Here is a 19300-nt window from a genome sequence, read left to right as displayed (position 1 = left end):
ATCATTGCGTAAATGTGTAACAGTGACTTCACTACATCCACTTGTATATCGATGGTTTTATTAGGTAAACTATAAAGCTGCAACAGGGTGAAAACCTCAGGGTATGTGTAACAGAGGAGATCAGACAAAATGATATAATGAGTCCATATGTCTTAAATGTCAACGAACCTATGAAATATTTTCCCAGTTCAGACTGCTTCTGTCTCAGGTTACTTAAAATGCCCAAGAAGAAAAGAAACAAATCCATGAAAGAACAAACTCACCTTTTCCCCCTTTGCTCCCTCCTTTCCCGGTAGCCCAGGGCCTCCAGGCACACCCTGGCGAGAAAAGAACTTTAAAGCTTAAAACTTTCTTTTTAGGCAGTATTTGATCCTAAAGCAAATGGATAGATCTGTGGTTTCACTACAGTCCATCTTAAAGATTAGTATCAGTTCTACATTTCCTAGTACATTTCCTAGACAGCCTGTAATCCAGAGAACCTCACAGAAAAGCTGTATACCAAGTGCTTAGAGGAGCATTTGTGGTTTTTTTCAATATAGAAAAGAGCTGAACAATAAAAGCATAAATTGAGCTAACCTCAGATTTGTGCATTCTCTTTCTACCAATAGCTATTTTTTTCATTCTGTGAAATCCTCAGCAGTTCCCAATCCATTACCGACAACCTCCCAATCATCACCTCTGTATGAAAGAAGCCAACATTTTTATGGCTACTGCTCTCCAGGGCTATGCTTTGGAAAACACAGTTATGTTCATTTTACCCTCTCCATTTTCAACCCTTTTCATATCTTGGCAGATCTCAAAGGATTCCTTGTCAAAACATAGATGATTTAGAGCTACAGATTAAATGCTGTAACTTCCTAACTCACCAAAACATGAGTTAGCATTATGGAGTGTTACTCCGTTTTAAGATGTGAAACAATGTCTTGGCACCGGTAGGATTGAATTGACCTCCTCACAGGATGGATGTGACAATTACTTTCCTTTTTGCACTGGTAAAAATTATTTCTGACTATATTATCTTTTATAGGTAATATATTGGTATTACTGGTATAGAAGTTTGCTTAAAGGAATATGAAATTGGAAAAAGTATTCATTTTTTATATAATCTTTCAGTTTGAAATTAAATCACTACATTAATATAATTAAATCAAATGTATCTCAACAATTAGTAGAAAGGCAATTTAAGATATTTTGGATTGCCCAGGTAATAAACTCTGCCTTAAAGAACCCTCTGTGCCAAACCACTGCGCCTGAATACATTATAACATGAGGTCTAACTGCTGCCTTTCACTTACTCTGGTGCAAACCCAGAGAAACCCCAGGCACGAGAAAGAAAACTACTCGGTGGAAAAAAAGTAGAGACAGTCCAAAGATTTTTCTGCAAACATGAAATCTGTATCAGGCACATCTTAATAATGGTGATGAACATCTACTGAAGTAAGGAGGACACCATATTGATTTCAAGGCTCTGATTGTAGGATCAAATACTTACATACTTTCGTAATAAAAATAGGGGTTTACCATGCAATTTTTATATCAAGAAGTCATGTTTTCAGAAGGAAAGTATAAGTGAAAATGAGGCAAGGGAAACAAAACTGGGGAGACAATAAACACTGCAATCTTTCTCTTGAAGAGCTGGCAGCAAAAATTGCTTTTGACAATTCGGTGAGGAATGAAGCAGCTCCACAACTCCCTTTTGCTACAGATGAATATAAGAATATGTTTCATGGATACACTATTCCCAGGTGCCTCCAGATCTTTCAATTCAACCGTTAAAAAAGTGTAAGGAAACACAGCCTTTTGAACCTGATAGTAAGCCTGTGGAAGGGAAAACTAAACATATTAAATAAAGAAATCAGGACACAGATGGGAAAACAAATACACTGGTGCATACATACCACGTTTCCTGGCAAACCTCTGGGACCTGGGGGCCCTGCTGGTCCAGTCACACCCTGTTGTAAGAAAATTAAATGTGTGTGCATATATAATTCATAACTTGTACCACCACAGGAACAAGATGTTCCAAGTGAGACTGGAGTTCATGTCAGACAAGGTGTTGTACAAGCACAAAGCAAAAAATTGGATTTTTGTGAAACACTTTGTAGTGTAAAGAAGCATGAAATAATACAAAATGGACGAAGACTCCCTTTGGGAGCTTAAAATTACCCTCCATCAAAATAATCGTAAATCTAGCTGAGATACAGGAAGAAAAGTCTGGGCTTAAAACATCAAAAGAACTGAGGAAAGTATGTTGATTTACCATTAAAATAAAAATCTAGGTCAATAAAGTATGCTTTGTTTACAATTCTACCTTTCTCTACTCTGGGGAACAAAACCTGAAAACACTCATTTGCACTAAATAGATGAACAGCTCAAACCATTCAGAGTGTTGTAGTTCTGAACTGTAGGTCTCTTCTGTCTGTGTAAGCTTTGTAGGGTGTGAAAGCCCATGTGTGTCCCCAGAAATGCATGGGGGGCATGAGAGGACATATATTTGGGGATACATGTCTCCATAGAGCTGTTACCAGGCTATATTTAGATATTTTCCTCTATACCTCTCCAGTTGCTTGTCACTCTGCACTGGCCAGGGTTCACCTGCCACGACAGCTTTGCAAGGAGAAGGACTTCTATTAACATACCTAAACCATTTAGGGCTAAACCAGACAGGTTATCTAAAAGCATCCACATCAGCAGGCTGAAATAATCTGTCTGACTTGGAGTAGAGCACAGAGACCTCTTTCTGCTGGAAGGGCTGGGCAGTAATATCTCATAGAAGGACAAACAGTTTACAAACAGTTGGGTGGTGACGAAAAACTTCCATAGCCCAACTCTTCACAAAGTGAATGTATCTGCTGCCTTTGGGTTATTAAAAGAGAATTAAAGGTTTCCTAATTTCTGTGTTATTTACAGCCACTGGCCTATGAGCCAATAGAAACATTTGGAGCAGCATCAGTCTGTGAAAGGATGGCAAAAAAAAGGATGCTTGCATATACCTGCATTTCCATGTCACTGACATCCTCGGAGCCACCAGGTTATACAAAGAAATAAACCTGACGGTGGAAGTGGGAATTTTTTTGCTTTTTTTTTTTTTTTTTTACCCCCCTCCCCAAAAAAGATTAAGGATCCATTCAGCCAAGGGTGAAAGAGAGCTGGGTACAGGCAGTTCAGAGTTTAGGGTCAAAACACTGCTAGAGACAACATCTAAGCACAAGCCCAAGAAGAAAAACTGTGAACACAAAGGTGGAAGAAGAAAGTACTCTAGGGTGCTTAATTTGGATTTCCTATTCCCTCCTTCTCTCAGACACAAACTTCCTCTCTCTCAATCGTTATTTCAAATAACTATTGTTCTTCAGTCTTCCTTCTCTGCTTGCAAAGAAAGTACATGGCCTTTTATTCATCTGCAAAGGTTTTATACGCTCTCACAATAATAAAACAGGATTTGAATCCTTAGCTGCTCTTTAGCACGCAGTCAGACAATAACAGCACTCCCTACGTCACATGCCTCAAAAAGTGGCATGTGATGATTCCTCCAATGATGAGCCTGTACTAAAGAAAGCAGAATTGACTAAGAAGCCTAAAACCAACTGTGATCAAAAACTAATTCAGGCTGCTGATGAGAAGGGAGGTCCCTGCACCAGCTGGCTGCCTGGGCTTGGCTGATACCACTGCAGTAACAAGCTCTGCCGGCACCTCCCCCAGAGAAGAGGGCATTTTGTTAGGGAAGAAGAGATTTGGCCAACAAAAGATGCACAAGTTAGACTTGGGCTGACTGGGGCATTGATCCGTCTGGTGCAGCTGTGCCTGTTTGCCCACAGGCAGCAACTCTTCCAGCGGCAGTTTAGGATGTGCCCTGCGCCCCAGCAGCCTGGGGCTGAATCTGCGAGGCGTTGACTTCGGCGTCCCTTCAGGTCTCTTACTGCCAGGGCAAAACGCTGCACGGGAAGCGGTTACTCACAGTCTCCCCAGGGGCTCCAGCTTCACCTCGGGCTCCTTTCTGCCCCTTTGTGCCCTGTGCGGAAAGAAGCGAGATAGCAGCTGCTTAGAGATGCGATGGGGCTGCCTGCCGGATAAAAATACTTCAAGATGCTTGAACGTGCACTAGGCAATGGTTTTCGTTAATCAATTCACAGAGGAGTTTAACGGCTGAGGAAATGGCTCCCAGTTCTCTGTGCAGCGGGAAAATGAAATGTAAAAATAAGACCCTGAGACATAAGAAGAATTACTAATGACTGATCAGCTCAGAGGATGTTTCTCAGCACACGATGCTGAAACTTGCAGACATCCATCTAGCTGAAACTCCTTCTTGTCCTCAGGCCTACCAGCTACTTCATTTCCAGCTCAAATCTGATGGTATGTCTGCACAGAGGAAGTTTTGCCTGCAGTTCTCAAATACGAACAACAGCCATTTAGAAATGGTCAAAACAGACCATAGTGCAGACGGTTTGTCCCAGTCCTACATACTACGTAACCGTTTCTTAGGGATTTTAGCAGGACAGAGTTTACTCACTGAACACTCCCCCATTTATCAGATGTTAGTTAAAAGTTGCATGGTATTGTTTTTTTGTAATGCTAAGACTGTTGTTAACCTGTTTAAGCCTTTGATGCCCAAGTAATAGCTGACTATGTGGCCCGAGCACAGCACAGATAATGGCAGAGTTGTTGACATGAAAACATACCTCGGTGATGGCTGGAAATAATATGCGTGAGCTAAGAAATTTTCAGAAGATGATTAAGACTATAAAACCATTTCACATGAGCCATAGTGCATTCAGGGCCAGATGGGCTGGGGTTGAATCTGAATGCTCTGCAACGTTTTGCCAATGTAGTACAGTAACTTATGCGAGAGACCTGTGGTTCAGTGGCATCAAAACAAGATGCCCTCTTGACAGATCCAGAGGTTGGAATAAGCATCTCGGACAATGCTAATCATACTACAGAGATGCCATATTTCTGCTTTGATTCTCCTCATGTTGTCCTGATGTCCAGCGTAAGTAAATACCTCTGCAGAGTCCCCGACCTTACAATGATGAGGAAGGAGAAATGGTCTGTTTGTGTATAGGGGAAGAATTATTTATAGTGGTATAGACCTTGAAAGCACTCATCTCTGACCATGTCAAAGATTTTCTTCAAGGCTGGGCCCTCTTACCTGTAGTCCTGCAGGTCCTGGGACACCCTGTTCACCTGGGACCCCAGGTAATCCCTGCCAAAACAGAGGGAGATGTGAAGAAGCTGAAAGAAATATCTCATTTCTTCTCCTGAGCAAAAGGAGATGTTTATCCTTCCTCCCACTGAGAGAAGAAAGGGTGTTTTTTACAGAGGCTGTGACTGCACAAAGACTGTCTCTCTTCAGGGCTCCATCCAGAACAAGAGCAGGGCAGAATACAAATGGAGCAGCCACATGCAGAATTTAGCTGGGCCACGTCACTTCAAAAGCCCTTAATAAATCCTCCACAGCCTTACTGTCAGGCAAGTTCTGTCTAGAAAACCCCATAGTCCTCCTCTCAGCCACAAAGGCCCAGAGCTATAAATTAGGTGCTTAGTTTCATGTAGTCTTGCTTCCTGTACCGTCAGTGCAAAGCCAAGCACTGTGGCCATTTCGGATGCCAGACGCATCCCAACTTTGGAAGGAGCATGTCCCCTGCTCTCCCTCCAAAACAGGCAGCTCTCATGTCCTCTCCTTGCTAAGGTTCAAAACGAACCGAAGAAACACTTGGCTGTACTTACAGGTTCTCCACTCGTTCCTTGATCTCCTTTCTCCCCTTTTGGTCCAGGTTCACCCTGGTATAAAAGAATAAGACAAAGAGAGAAATAAAAGCTATTTCCATAGCTGGAAGTCACACTAGTCTTGTTTGGTAAGAGGGTTCTTTCAACCAGTTATCCATTCCTGACATAGAGTAGCTTCCTCAATGGACTTTGAGGACAATGAATCAAAACTACCGTACCACACAATGAGATTTGGAGATCTTTGGCTAGGCTTCTGAGACTGTTATAATACCAATTGCAAAAATGGTCAATTTAGAGAGAGCAGTTCTCCCTCAGAGAGAACAGTAGTTAAAGGATTTACTGTTCCAAAATTTGATCTATTCAGCTTCAATTATTAAAAAGCCAGATGATATGACCAAGATAAAAAGCACCAGCACCACTGCCTCTGTGTAGGACCACAGGCCTAATGTCATCCTACAGTTGGGGAAATTATCCCACATACAGACAGTTCCCTGTTCCACCTGTAAGAGAGGCGTGTTCAGGGACTCATCTTGAGCACTTCCAGTGACATGCACTACGCAGCTTCTTCTGGTCTCTAGTTCTGTTAACATGTCCATATATCCATGCAACTTCCCCTCCCTCCTGCAACATCAGTACATTATTTCATGCACCACCATCACTGACTAATAGGATTAATTTATTCCTGTTCTTCCTCCTTACAATAAATTGAAGATGCTTTCAGACAGAAGTTCATCAGCTTTGTTCTGAGCTCTAGAACAATAATCAATAAGTCCATATTTCTGCTTTTTATAAATTGAAAAGAAACAGCACACAATTATGGAACTAGCTGGAATAAAACATGAATACTCACATTTGTATAATTAGATGAACATGTATTCAGGCACCAGCAATCATTACTTATTCATGATTTATCATACAAGGTGTTTCAATTATGCAATCAAGGAAGAGTAAGAACATCAGTGATTTAAGCTACATACACACACAAGGAATAGTGATCAGTCAAAATGCAGAGCCCAAGACAAATCAGCTTGAATTTTATTCACATCAGCTATTTGCCAATCATTTCTGCAACACCTGGGAATTCGAAGTCCATTTGCAAATGATCCTCTAACAGACAAAATAAATGTAACTGCATAAATATTACTTATGTCTGTACTTATTATTATACATTATGAATAAATATTATCATCTATGATAAATAATAGGAGGAATTTGACTCCACAAGTAGCACCCTGTTAGGTAAACTTTTAATCAGGCAGTCCCTTATGCCATCTAGTGGCCTACAGAAAGATAACGGGACCTCCTGAAGTAGTTCAAGCAAAGGGTCCTATGCAACAAATATGTATGGTTGTGCCTGGAAGTTGTTTTGCGTAATGATATCTCAAGCTCTTGAAACCCTTCTGAGAGAGCAAAGCAACAAAGCACAGACATAAATTTGTAGGCAGAGATGGTGTTACTTAAGTTGGAATATGACTAGTGAAAACGAGACTGCAAAGGGAAGAAGTAACTCAACAGGAAAAGGGAGGAAGCTTTTTTAATATTCTCCTTTCTCCCACTTTTTCCTTGATACTTGGCTTGCATGGTGATGCAAAATTGGAAAAATTCCAGTCTAATGTCCTTGCACACCACAAACCTGGGTAGAGGCAGCATTTCTTAACCCAACCTGCCAGCAAATCTGCTTGCGAGTCCTTCCAAATTTGCCAAACCTACAACTACCTGCCGAGACTGTTAACACTGCTGGTGCTGCACAGTGTAGAGACCTCTGCCCCCGGCAGCCAGACTCAATCCACTGCCACCCACTTCTTTCCTACAGCTCAATGAACAGAAATGATGCGGTGACAGCCAACAGCTGCTACCGACCTGAGCCGGATCAGTGCTTACAGCTTCCTTAACTACTCTCGGCAGTGGCCTCCTGTAGTCTCAAGTAACACGTTAGTCATTTCTGTGCCGCTTAACGGAGAGCAAACACAGCGGGGCTCAGCTGTGCTCAGCTTCAGTGGGAGGTTGAAGGCCAAGTGAGGAGTCATCTCCCACTTTAATGCTTTTGCCTCTTTCCAGCCATCATACCTGAACATACTGTGGTTCTCACACGCCTCATCTCCAGAAAATATTTAATGCTTTTAAGTCACTGGCCTAAATAAACATGAAAAAGTTCCCTGCACCCCATGGAATAAACCAACAGTGTGTTTCTGCAGAACTCACAGCACAGGCTACACCCAAAACACACAACAGAGCTGCAGTGGTGGGTAAATGGGAGCCTAAACTCACTTGGTCAGAGATTTTCCATTTCTGACAGTTACTAGGGTGTTTTAAATGAAAGTGCTTTAACTAATAATAAGTAAACAGAGTAATGGTGTTGCTGCCTTCTGTCCAGGCTGTGTTTCCTGTCTCCACCTGTGTAAGTCGCTCCCTGTTACTGTAAAACATAACAGTCAGTGGAAAGCAATGGCAAGCACTGTGTTTTGGAGAGTGTGTGAAAACTTTCAGCACCTTGCCAGTCCTGCAGCCTCTATATCATAACACACGACACTCTCCTAAAGTGTCACTTAGGATAGTGCCTATTACTACCCTCTGACACCTTAGTTTGTAAAGCTGTAAATCAAAAGTAACTATCCTTACCTCCCCTCCTCCTCCCAAAGCTTGCAACGCTTTGTGCTACAGTAAATGTCATCACATTCATGTTGCACATGGAGAAAGCACAAAATCAGAGACTAGTTTGGGTTGGAAAGGACCTTATAGATCATCTAGTTCCAATCCCCCCTGCCATGAGCAGAGACACCTTCCACTAGACCAAGTTGCTCAAAGCCACATCCAACCTGGCCTTGAACACTGCCAGGGAGGGGCATCCACAGCCTCTCTCAGCAACCTGTTCCAGTGCCTCACCACCCTCATAGTGAAGAATTTCTTCCTTAGATTGAATCTAAATCTATCCCCTTTGAGTTTAAAGCCAGTACCCCTTGTCCTATCACTACATGCCCTTGTAAAAAGTCTCTCTCCAGCTTTCTTGTAGGTCCCCTCTAGGTACTGGAAGGCCAGACTGTAAGGTCTCCCTGGAGCCTTCTCTTCTCCAGGCTGAACGACCCCAACTCTCAGCCTTTCTTCATAGGAGAGGTGCTCCAACCCTCTGATCATCTTTGTGGTCCTCCTCTGGACCCTCACCACCAGGTGCATGTCCTTCTTATGTTGAGGCCCCCAGAGCTGTACTCAGTATTCCAGATGGGGTCTCAGCAGAGAGGAGTAGAGAGGCAGAAACACCTTCCTTGACCTGCTGGCCATGCTGCTTTTGATGCAGCCCAGGATACAGTTGGCCTTCTTGGCTGCAAGCACACATTGCTGGGTCCTGTTGAGTTTCTCATGAATCAACACCACCAAGTCCTTCTCCTCAGGGCTGCTCTCAATCCATTCTCTGCCCAGCCCATATTTGTTCTTGGGATTGCCCCAACCAGGTGCAGGGCCCTTCACTTGGCCTTGTTAAACTTCATGAGGTTCACACAGGCCCACTTCTCAAGGCTGCGAAGGTCCCTCTGGATGGCATCCCTTCCTCCCAGTGTGTCAACTCCACCACAAGTTTGGTGTTGGCAGCAAACTTGCTGAAGGTGCACTCAAGTCCAGTGACCATGTTGCCAACAAAGATGTTAAACGGTGCTAGTCCCAATACCAACCCCGAGGAACACCATTTGTCACTGGTTTCCACCTGGATATCAAGCCGTTGACTGCAACTCTTTGAGTGCGACAATCCAGCCATTCTTTATCCACTTAGTGGTCCACCTGTCAAATCCATGTTTCTCCAATTTAGAGATGAGGATGTCATGTGGGACGCTGTCAAATGCATTGCACAAGTCCAGCTAGATGACATCAGTCACTCTTCCCTTATCCACCAAGACTGTAACCCCATCGTAGAAGACCACCAAATCTGTCCAGCATGATTTGCCCTTAGTGAAGCCATTAAGCAACCTGACCTACTGACACATTTCAAGCCTTTTTTTTTTTACTGTCTTGCAGCTCATTTTTAAGAGTAATGTACTCAAAGATAACTCCTTTTGTGGTTGTAGCAGTACAAAGACCATGTAAGATGTCATTGTTCTGCATATTTCCTTATTACATATTACCAAACTACGAGCCAAGGGGAAAAGTGAACCAAAGAAATCTTGTTTTTATTTCCAGTACTACATCACATTCCTATTTCCTTCCTCAGCCTCTGAATAACCTTGCATATGCACTTTACTTTCTAATGGCACTCTTACAGCCTACCTCTGCCATTTATACATGCAATAAATCCTCCTGATCCTTAGCAAGCTTATTCACATACCAATGATGTCATCCTATGTAATACCAGTTATTTCCCACTATGCACTGCAAGTGGGAGATAAAACTTCATTTTAAACTTCATTTAAAAGGCTGGGACACCATACAGCCATGTCCTGGCCACAGCTGGATTAGATGCTGCCGTTACCAGGACAGCCATGGACTTCTCATCATGGCTGGTTACAGTAGTGAAGTTGCCCAGAACCAGACTCAAGCTGAGTTCTTTACTGAAAGCCTTTAAATAACATGGAAAATACTAAGATGCTGTGTGTCTATCAGATACAAGAGGCAATAAGCCAGAGGCCATGTTTATTAGAGATGTTACTTACAGGAATCCTAGGGTGTGGGGTGAAGAAGGCTGTCTGGAAGAGAAACCAGAGTGTTAAATGAAGCATTGCCTATTTTCCTTGAAATGTAATAACTTATGTATTCTCCTTGTCACTACAGATTACACATTCCATGTATCCATCAGTAGGTTTATAAATGAGTAACTCATTGTAACATCTGGCTATTTGGAAAAAAGCCTACAAATATCAGACATTCCCTAGGGTATTTGAAATATGAACATAAACTCAAAAACATCCTGTAATTCCCACTGCTATGAAAAAACAAGCAATCTTTAACCCTGTTAGCAAGTTTATTGTTAGCAATCTCCAGCTCACTTTTCCACTTGGAGCCATCTTCAGTATTATTAAATTTCCTGACTCCATGGCTGAGCTTGGTGTGTCCTCTCTCCGCTTTGGACAATGTACAAGACATATACATCTCAACATAGTTGTCTTAGGAATTACATAGTCATCCTGAAGGACTAGCCACAAAAAAAAAAAAAAAAGGATAAAGTTTTGTGAAGAGAGGCAATACCTTTTATCAAAACTGATAAAATTAGGAAAAAAATGTACTGCTTGATGAAATGAGGATGTGTGAAAATCATCAGTGCTTTTACAGCTGAAATAGAATTTATTTCTCCTGACAATGCAGTCGGGAATATCTTCTCTATATCTACCCACGTTGTACTGTGCAAGTTGCCTTTTCTGCCTTTACTAAGACAGATTTATCCTTAGTTTTCTGACTGGGTCATTCTTGTGTGAAGACATGGGGTTTTCCTACACAGTACCATGAAGCACCCCTCTGGCACAGACTAAAGAGGTCCAACTAATTGCAAGGAATAAATTATAACACCTCCTCCACTGCTTCATGAAGGTCTTTAGCCACTTGATTTTCACCAACAGACCTTGACTCAAATTCTCTCCATAATCTGTGAATGTGGCAGCTGTAACCAGCTGTGGGGTGCAAAGCTGCTATTTTCTGGAGGACCTGTGCCTCAGATCAGACCTCCTGTTGCAACGATGGGCCCATTCCTAGTGCTTACTCCAAGCTGTTTACTCAGATTTTGCTGGAGGGAACTCTGAGTTTTATGTATTTACATTCAGTGGATGCTGGTTTAATTGCCAGTGAACTTTACTGTAATTACACTCATGCTCCCAAAAGTAACTTTTTAAACTCATTTTTAAAACAATAAATTGATGTTTTCTTGGTCTTTTTTTTTTATTTTTTTATTAGCAGAAATGGTATATTAAAAGCAGAATCAGGTGTGACTGTTTTGTGTTTTGGATCTGGTGCTGAACCCAGAACGAGCTCTGGGATGAGAGGATCTTTCTGGGGTTACAGCACAGCACGGAACTGTATGCAATGGAAGCTCTGGGAAGCTGCAGCACTGCTGAAGCTGAATGCTCCACTCCGTAAGTTCGTGTCAATGAGAAGTAGAACCCTCTGCTCTTCCTGGAAAAAGGTGAATTGTTCCCCAAGAAGACAAGATGTTCTTCACTGATATCTGCTGAGAGTGAACCAGTTTTATCCCGAGATCCCAGTGGGAAAAATCTAGCTCACCCTGGAAAATCTGTATGAACATACTCCCCATTTTTAGCCATGACCTTCTTCAGACAGCTCCCACAGCTGCTAAACAAATCACAAATTCAATTTAAGTGCTACCACAAGGCAAGACCATATAAAAATGCTGTTTTCAAAAAGGCAGAGGAGGACAAAACCTCACCCCAAAATAAAAAGACCAAATACACCTTGATATTGCTTCTCTGAAGAAAAGGGAGATAATCTCAGAGTAAATGGGTCCTAAAGTTTCTGCAGAGAAGTAAGGATCTTGAAGACCTTTGTTTCTAAGGAATTTGTGTGGAGTAAGTGTGATGAAGCCTTGAATATTGTTGCAGCGCAGAACACAATCTTACTTACTGTTCCAGGTAAACCTGGTGGCCCAGGGGAACCCATGTCACCCTAGAGAGAGGAGGAAAATATAACTAAGGATATAAAAAGATTCTCAAAGAAAACTCAACATTATCAGTTAGAAGGTGCTACGTTACCAGATGAGATGTAACCCAATGACAACCTGCCAGCTCAGTGACACTGAAAATCTCATAGCATTTCTCTGATGTGTGGAATTTATCCCATTGCTCTAGCCAGAATTTCTGCTGTCCTTGCACTGTTGCATGCAGGGTTCTCACTTTGTTGTCTTTATCACTTTATCATTGACCTGACGTCACAGATCAATGAATTTCTAATGTTATCCCATCCACTCTAGGAGTGATATGGAGTTTAATTTGCCTTTTAAGGTAAAGTTGATCTAAATTCCTCATTGAAAAACATGTTTTAGCTGAACTTCTTTTGTGGATGGAAAAAAAAATCCTCTGTTTTTCATCAAAAATACAAGTTTCTAAATTCAGTTCTCTCCCTAATTTTTGAGTTAAAACTATACTGTTGCTGGAGTATCTCATGAGAGTTATAGTCTGGGTGTCTCAGCTGCCATTGACCTTCCTGCGGGCTGTAGTCCACAAACTCAGTCCCCCTGACACTTCAAAGCCAGAAACTATGAACAACACTTGTTAGCCTCCCAAATATAGGAGATTCAGATACTTCACTGGAGATGTCACTTGACCATCCATGAAAGAATTACCACCTCCGTAGATGGTGCAAGTCACTGGTAAACTGAGGACTGAGGTATCCTAGGAAGAAGAAAGTTGTACCCACTCCCTGATGGCTAGTACCACTATAATGAGGGCAAATTTTTCACTATACAGCCTTATGCATCTGCAAGATCAGTGCTTCATCTTCACCTTCATGTTCACAGGGACTGGATGTAAATTTTGGTGGACATCATCTTTGTTTAGTTCTCTCACTAAAATTAATAGTGTTGTGATGGCAGAAGTCCAGATCATTCCTTAAATTATTGTTCTAGCACATCACAGGCAGGCAAACTTCTTTAGAATTTAATTCCAGGCTCATTTCTATCAGTCAATTCTAAAACAAAGTGAAGTTTCCTTGAATTGAAGAATTTGTCCTTAGATTTCATCAGCTGCATACTATTTCTTGCATTACTCAATAAATGATTGTCTCCATCTCACACACAGCTTTTTTCTGCTGCTTCTCTGTAAAGCTCAGTTAAAAGACTTCCAATGTTTTTAATATTCCTTATATATTCTCCGCTATCATTTGTCTCTGCCCCCTTGTATCTTTTCCTCTCTTGTCTGAGGAGGATCGTGCTTACCTTTTCTCCTCTTTCACCTTTCAGGCCTGGGAAACCATCTTTTCCTTTTTCTCCCTAAAAGCAGCGAAAGCAAAGCAGGAAATATGCATGTTTTGATTTGATTGCATCAGTCCCACTAAAATATTTTACACTTTCAGTTCATTATACCTGTCCTCCAAGGTGTAGTGCAAGCAATTAAAAATGTAACATTTTGGAGATGGCTTCATAAGATCCACACTATTTTTAAAAACCAATGAATAGCAATTAAGTTCATGGAAAGGAAAGCATCAATCCTAAAATAGCTTGCATGTAGTAGATCATAGTGCCTGATGCAGTTATAAAAAACAGATTTTCTTCTAGTTGGACAAGAGGGGCACCAGAACAGGGGTTAAGACCTAAAATGGAAATTCATACTACCAGTTTTGTTTATATAAAAGATTTCTGAATCATCCATTCACTGGTGCCTATGTCTCTACTTTGCCCAGGTAACCTGGTCATCTGAATGGGAAATACTTAACAAAGATGATGTGAATACTCTTCAAAGTGCATACACAAAATGTATTTATTTTGCATTCTAATAGAAGCTCTCTGGACCTACATTTCTACAATTTTATATATAGAGAGAATATATTTTGTATCCTATGCTCTACAATACAAATATAGCAAACTGAACAGTAAGCCCTCTGTTGATTTTAGGTCCTTCTTGATCACATTCAAGCATGTAGACAGTTATCAGGAGTACAGGTCTCATTTACATGGCCAAATTTACTGTCAGGCACCTGAGCCAACTATTTCCAAGCATGTAGATGCCTCTGGAGGTCTGGAGCTAGCCAGGGGAAGCCGTAGACACTAGGACTTGGGTGGAAGTCAGGCCATCAGAAAATGATCCAGCCATATGGAACCTTCTCCAGGGCTCAGCGACAAGGGGGATTCGTGATTTTTTGTTGCTATTAATTTTTTTAAATGTTCTTAAATCAGGCAGGTATTTCTGAAAGCAAGGCCTAAAGAGCATTGTACTTCTTTTGCGCCTCAGAAACAGTATGGCATTAGTCATAACCTTCTGCATTTAGGATAGACACTGTTCATTAGCACCTCCGCTGCAACTGGGAACAGTCACTAGGCAGTAAAGTACCTTTTTGGAAGGGGTGACTTGGTGACTTTGCTGGATGTCCATCAGTTGCTCACCATAGCAATCACACCAGAGAGGATATCATCCAGGGACACTCGAGATAAGTCCTCCTGGCACGAAACGGCCAAAAAATTGCAAGCTGTGGCTCAAAGGCACTCACCTGGTCTCCTTTTTCACCCCTGAGTCCAGGTAAACCTGGAAGACCAGGAAGACCTGCTTCACCCTGAAAGTAAGACAAAGAAGTGTGTGAAATCTAGGAAGAGGCACCAAGCATCCTTCAATTAATAAATCCCGTTAATCTCAAATATAATTAAGAATGAAAAGGCAGAATGTTAGGTCAAAATCTTCTCTCACTCATGTCAGTTAAAAATGCATCAAGTCTGGTCCCCAAGTTAGGGCAATCTATCACAGTGGCCTTAAGCTGGGGAGGATGAAACCTTGCTTTAGCTGTCTATCTTTTTGCAATGTCTGATACTAGACTGTGAACTGTTCAGAACTCATGATGACCGCAGATGGTTCCTTCTTGACACCTAGTCACATCGTGATACATATGGCCTATGCTGTAGGCCAGAATCTGCACAGTTTTTTCATGGGATTGACCTATACTGGGAGATGAAGAGATTGACAGCAGTCCTGCCAAGAAGGACCTGGGGATTCTGGTGAATGAAAAGCTGGACATGAGCCAGCAATATAAGCTTGCAGCCCAGAAGGCCAACTGTCTCCTGGGCTGCACCCAAAGCAGCGTGGCCAGCAGGGCGAGGGAGGGGATTCTGCCCCTCTCCTCCACTCTGGTGAGACCCCACCTGGAGTCCTGCGTCCAGCTCTGGAGCCCTCAGCACAGGAAAGACATGGACCTGTTGGAGCGGGGCCAGAGGAGGCCACAAAAATGATCAGAGGGATGGAACACCTCTCCTGTGAGGACAGGCTGAGAGAGTTGGGGTTGTTCAGCCTGGAAAAGAGAAGGCTCCAGTGAGACTTTATTGCAGCCTTCCAGGACTTAAAAGGGGCTTATAGGAAAGACAGAGAAAGACTTTTTACCAAGTTTTAAACTAAAAGAGGGTAGGTTTAGAGTAGATATAAGAAGAAATTTTTCACAGTGAGGGTGGTGAAACCCTGGCCCAGGTTGCCCAGAGAGGTGGGACATGCCCCATCCCTGGAAACATGCAAGGTCAGGTTGGATGGGGCTCTGAGCAACCTGATCTAGTTGAAGATGTCCCTGCTCATTGCAGGGGGGTTGCACTAGATCTTTAAAGGTCCTTTCCATGCCAAACTATTCTATGATTCTATAGGTGTAGTTCACTGAGAGAGAATGGTAACAGTTTGATTATCAAATAATTTCTTATTCTTGGAAAATCATTACTTAGAAAAGCAGCTAAGACTTCTCTTTTTTTGCCATTACACTCTTAACTGACAACATGGAATTTAGGACATATTTTCTTCATGCTGCTCTGTAGCAGGACCAAGCAAGTAAAAAAAAGCAGCTAAAAAAATTTAAATTTAACTTTCATTTTAATTTTTAAAGATCTGGTGTAGTATAGAAATGTAAAAACCGCACTGTATTAAGCTGAACTGTACAGATGATACCTGACAAACAGATCTAGAATTATCTGGATGCAGTATTACAAATTTGGTTTTCTTTGTGTTTGAAACTTACCTTTGAGTTTCTGTTTTATTATACTTTCCATTGGAGTAATCATGATCTCTGTGTCATATGGTTTGTTCTGAATATATCAAGTATTCCCAAATTTAGCTCCTGGTTGACCCAGTTTGTCATTTGAAAATAACCATGTGGTTTCCTATTTATAATTATTCTGGTATCTGCATTTGTAGTGCAATATCACAAAGGATCTCAGTCATGGACAGGACCCAAATGCACTAAGTGCTGTACAAATATTGAGCTAAGAAAAGGTGATCCCCACTCTAAACAGATTATCTCTGAAGTATGGGAAGACTCAAAACATTATAATGACGTAGGTGCAACGATCCTGGAGAAGAAAGCAGGTGGAAAACAGAATGCTGTGGTGACCGAGCATGACTAGGAACATCAGGCTGATGTTTGGAGAATTCTAAAGAGACATTTGGTCATAGAGGGAATGATGCTTTATGAGAGCCACTGCAGGATTCTGGCTGATGATCAGATGCCAGGTATCATGAGGACAAACAGAGAGCTTAACATTAAGGAATAAAAAAGGAGAATTTGGAGGAAAAATAAAAAGATGTGGTGTAACTTTGGCCTCTGGAAAGGTACTGAAGCAAAACATCGATGAGTTCATATGAGGACAGAAAGAAACAGTCAATGTGGATTTGTTAAAAATTAATCATATCAAATCCATCCAGTTCCCTCCCTTGACATGATAACTAAGCAGACAAGAAGGAAGCATTTGTGTGATATATCTTGACACTAGTAAGACATCTGACACAGGCCAACATGATGTTCTCATTAGCAAAATAGAGAAATGCAGCGTGGAAGAAGGTGTCTAGAGGATGGTGTATAACTGATGGAAGAAACTACATTCACACATCTGTTATTAGTGGTTTCCTGTCAAATTCAGAGAATGTATGAAATGAAGTCCTCTAAATCTCTGCACCATTCAATATTTTAATTTACGACTGAGGTGACAGAAAAGAGAACATTTACAAAATGTGTGGAGAACGCCATGCTGTGGAGAGAGAGAGGCAAGTGTTTTGGAACGTGGTATTAGAATTCAAAACTACAGGAACCACTGAGGAAGGGTATAGAAACTGCTCCCTGGAGCCTGATGTGAGCGCTCCTGAGGAACGGCTGGCCCGCGCCATGGTGATCTCCCCTTACTTGGGGTGCAAGGTAAGGATACTTGCTTGAGAGTTGGGTGATACCTAATTAGGTAGACTATAGAGAATCTTGAAATAGAAGCAGAATAGTCTCCATTTGCAAGCTGGCGTAATCGTTATCCACTTAATGAGTGTCTTACCCCAATAAACCTCACTTTGTACCTCAGACTCAGAACCTTATTCCTTGAAGGGGTAGATAGCAGCAGAGGACCTGACTACAACAGCCTTACAAATAGGAAAAATGGTCAGCAATTCCAAAAATTTAATGGTCATGGAGAGACCACCACAGCCTACGGAAAGCTGCTGTGTGAGACTCCTTATGGACAACTTCTTCCCTTACTCCCTCTAAGTGCAGTTTGTGGTACGGGTGGTGCATGTGCTGCTTTATTGTACAAGACAACATGGGAGGAGAGGTCCTGAGCATTCTCCCATTTCATCTTTATAGCAGAAGATTGGACTGAGACTGGTAGGAATAAGAGAAGACTGAGGCTTTGAGACTCTTCCACTGCTGGCATGTACTCAGTATCCCAAAATCTGAAGAGGTATGACAAAGATACAAGACTCTCTCTTATACAGATTTCTCTTTCTACAGATTTTCATGCTACAGTTGAAAAGTTGGCATGCAGATGACAATGTTAACATCTATGGTTAGTGGTCCTGACTAGGCCCTAGACAACTGTGTGCTGTACGAAATGCCAGGACATTTCCCTGGTTGTTCAGGAGTTCAACAGTGGTCTGCTGAAATCCAAATCCCAAAATATTAAGATAACTGTATAATACAGTCATTCAGGGTTATTTCCTAGCAAGCATTTACAACCTAGAAATGACAGCATCACTCCTTGCATCACATGCCCAGGCAGCACCCCGGGTTAATGTGAGGTATAAAGGAAAACAAGCACTTTTAACCCACTCTGCCTTCCTTTTCTTCCCTATCCATCAGGAACAAGATGACCGAGTGTTACAGGATACAATGAAAGGTTGGCTTTAGCATATTTTTGTTCCGGAATTTTTCCATTACTCTGTCCAACGAAGACTCTCATCCACTCATCTGTTGCATCTTCAATTGCAGATGCAAATGACATGCACAGATCTTGTTATTGGCAAATGGCTTTGTCCTTGCACATGGTCACATTATATCAACTCTGACAGGTAGGCCTTGCTGCGAAGACTATTTTTTCCACTCACCTGCTCACCAGGTTGGCCATGGCTCCCTGGTTCACCCTGGAAAAACAAAAGCAAAACATTAACGTTGCAAGCACCTGACCCTTTTGTAAGAAAACTTTCTCATTAGTAAAGTGTGTCCGCTATGGTCCTGGCCCATATTCTTCTATCTACTTCCCATAAGGCACTGAAATTGCCTTCTTGACTGCTTGGCAACCCAGACCAGAGGAAGCCAACACAAGGGCCAGGTCAGGTCTCCCTACACTTGAGAGAGGAGCATCAGAGTTTGGTATTTTGGAACACCATGAACTCTGAAAGGCAATGAGCCACATCTGCTCATCCTCTTATGCCTCTAACTTTAGAGGAATCTTACTCTCCTGAGTTCAGTATAAAACCTTCCAAACCACACCTCAATTGACTCAATAGCTACAGTAAAACTATGAAATAAAATTCCTTACCTTAGGGCCAGCTTTTCCAGGAAAGCCTTCCTCACCCTTTTCCCCTTGTTCTCCCTGCAGGAAACACATGAAGTTAATGCACAAACTCCTCTGGTAGTGCAGCATATTTGCAGGCAATGACGAGGAATATTTTGACTTAGATCCTCAGTATCAGCCTGAGGCTGTAAATGGAGCCATGTG

The 19300-nt window shown here is 41.9% G+C and overlaps 1 protein-coding gene across 1 annotated transcript in view; it reads right to left on the bottom strand.

Annotated features, from left to right (window-relative positions):
- The window catches only part of COL22A1 (collagen type XXII alpha 1 chain), a gene marked incomplete at both ends in the record, with an annotated part of 226292 nt that overhangs the window by 43633 nt on the left and 163359 nt on the right, over positions 1 to 19300 (bottom strand). The window contains 11 exons of the mRNA XM_082015057.1: positions 264 to 317; positions 1899 to 1952; positions 3956 to 4009; positions 5147 to 5200; positions 5725 to 5778; positions 10359 to 10391; positions 12274 to 12315; positions 13583 to 13636; positions 14851 to 14913; positions 18687 to 18722; positions 19121 to 19174. Of these exons, the coding sequence (XP_081871183.1) occupies positions 264 to 317; positions 1899 to 1952; positions 3956 to 4009; positions 5147 to 5200; positions 5725 to 5778; positions 10359 to 10391; positions 12274 to 12315; positions 13583 to 13636; positions 14851 to 14913; positions 18687 to 18722; positions 19121 to 19174 (552 nt within the window). The remainder of the gene's footprint in view (positions 1 to 263; positions 318 to 1898; positions 1953 to 3955; positions 4010 to 5146; positions 5201 to 5724; positions 5779 to 10358; positions 10392 to 12273; positions 12316 to 13582; positions 13637 to 14850; positions 14914 to 18686; positions 18723 to 19120; positions 19175 to 19300) is intronic.

The sequence above is a fragment of the Phaethon aethereus genome (genome assembly GCF_964289735.1).
Source record: "Phaethon aethereus genome assembly, chromosome: 2".
Classification (NCBI taxonomy): Eukaryota; Metazoa; Chordata; class Aves; order Phaethontiformes; family Phaethontidae; genus Phaethon; species Phaethon aethereus.
Note: the sequence above shows the minus strand (reverse complement) of the source record. Positions and strands in the feature narration are given on the sequence as shown.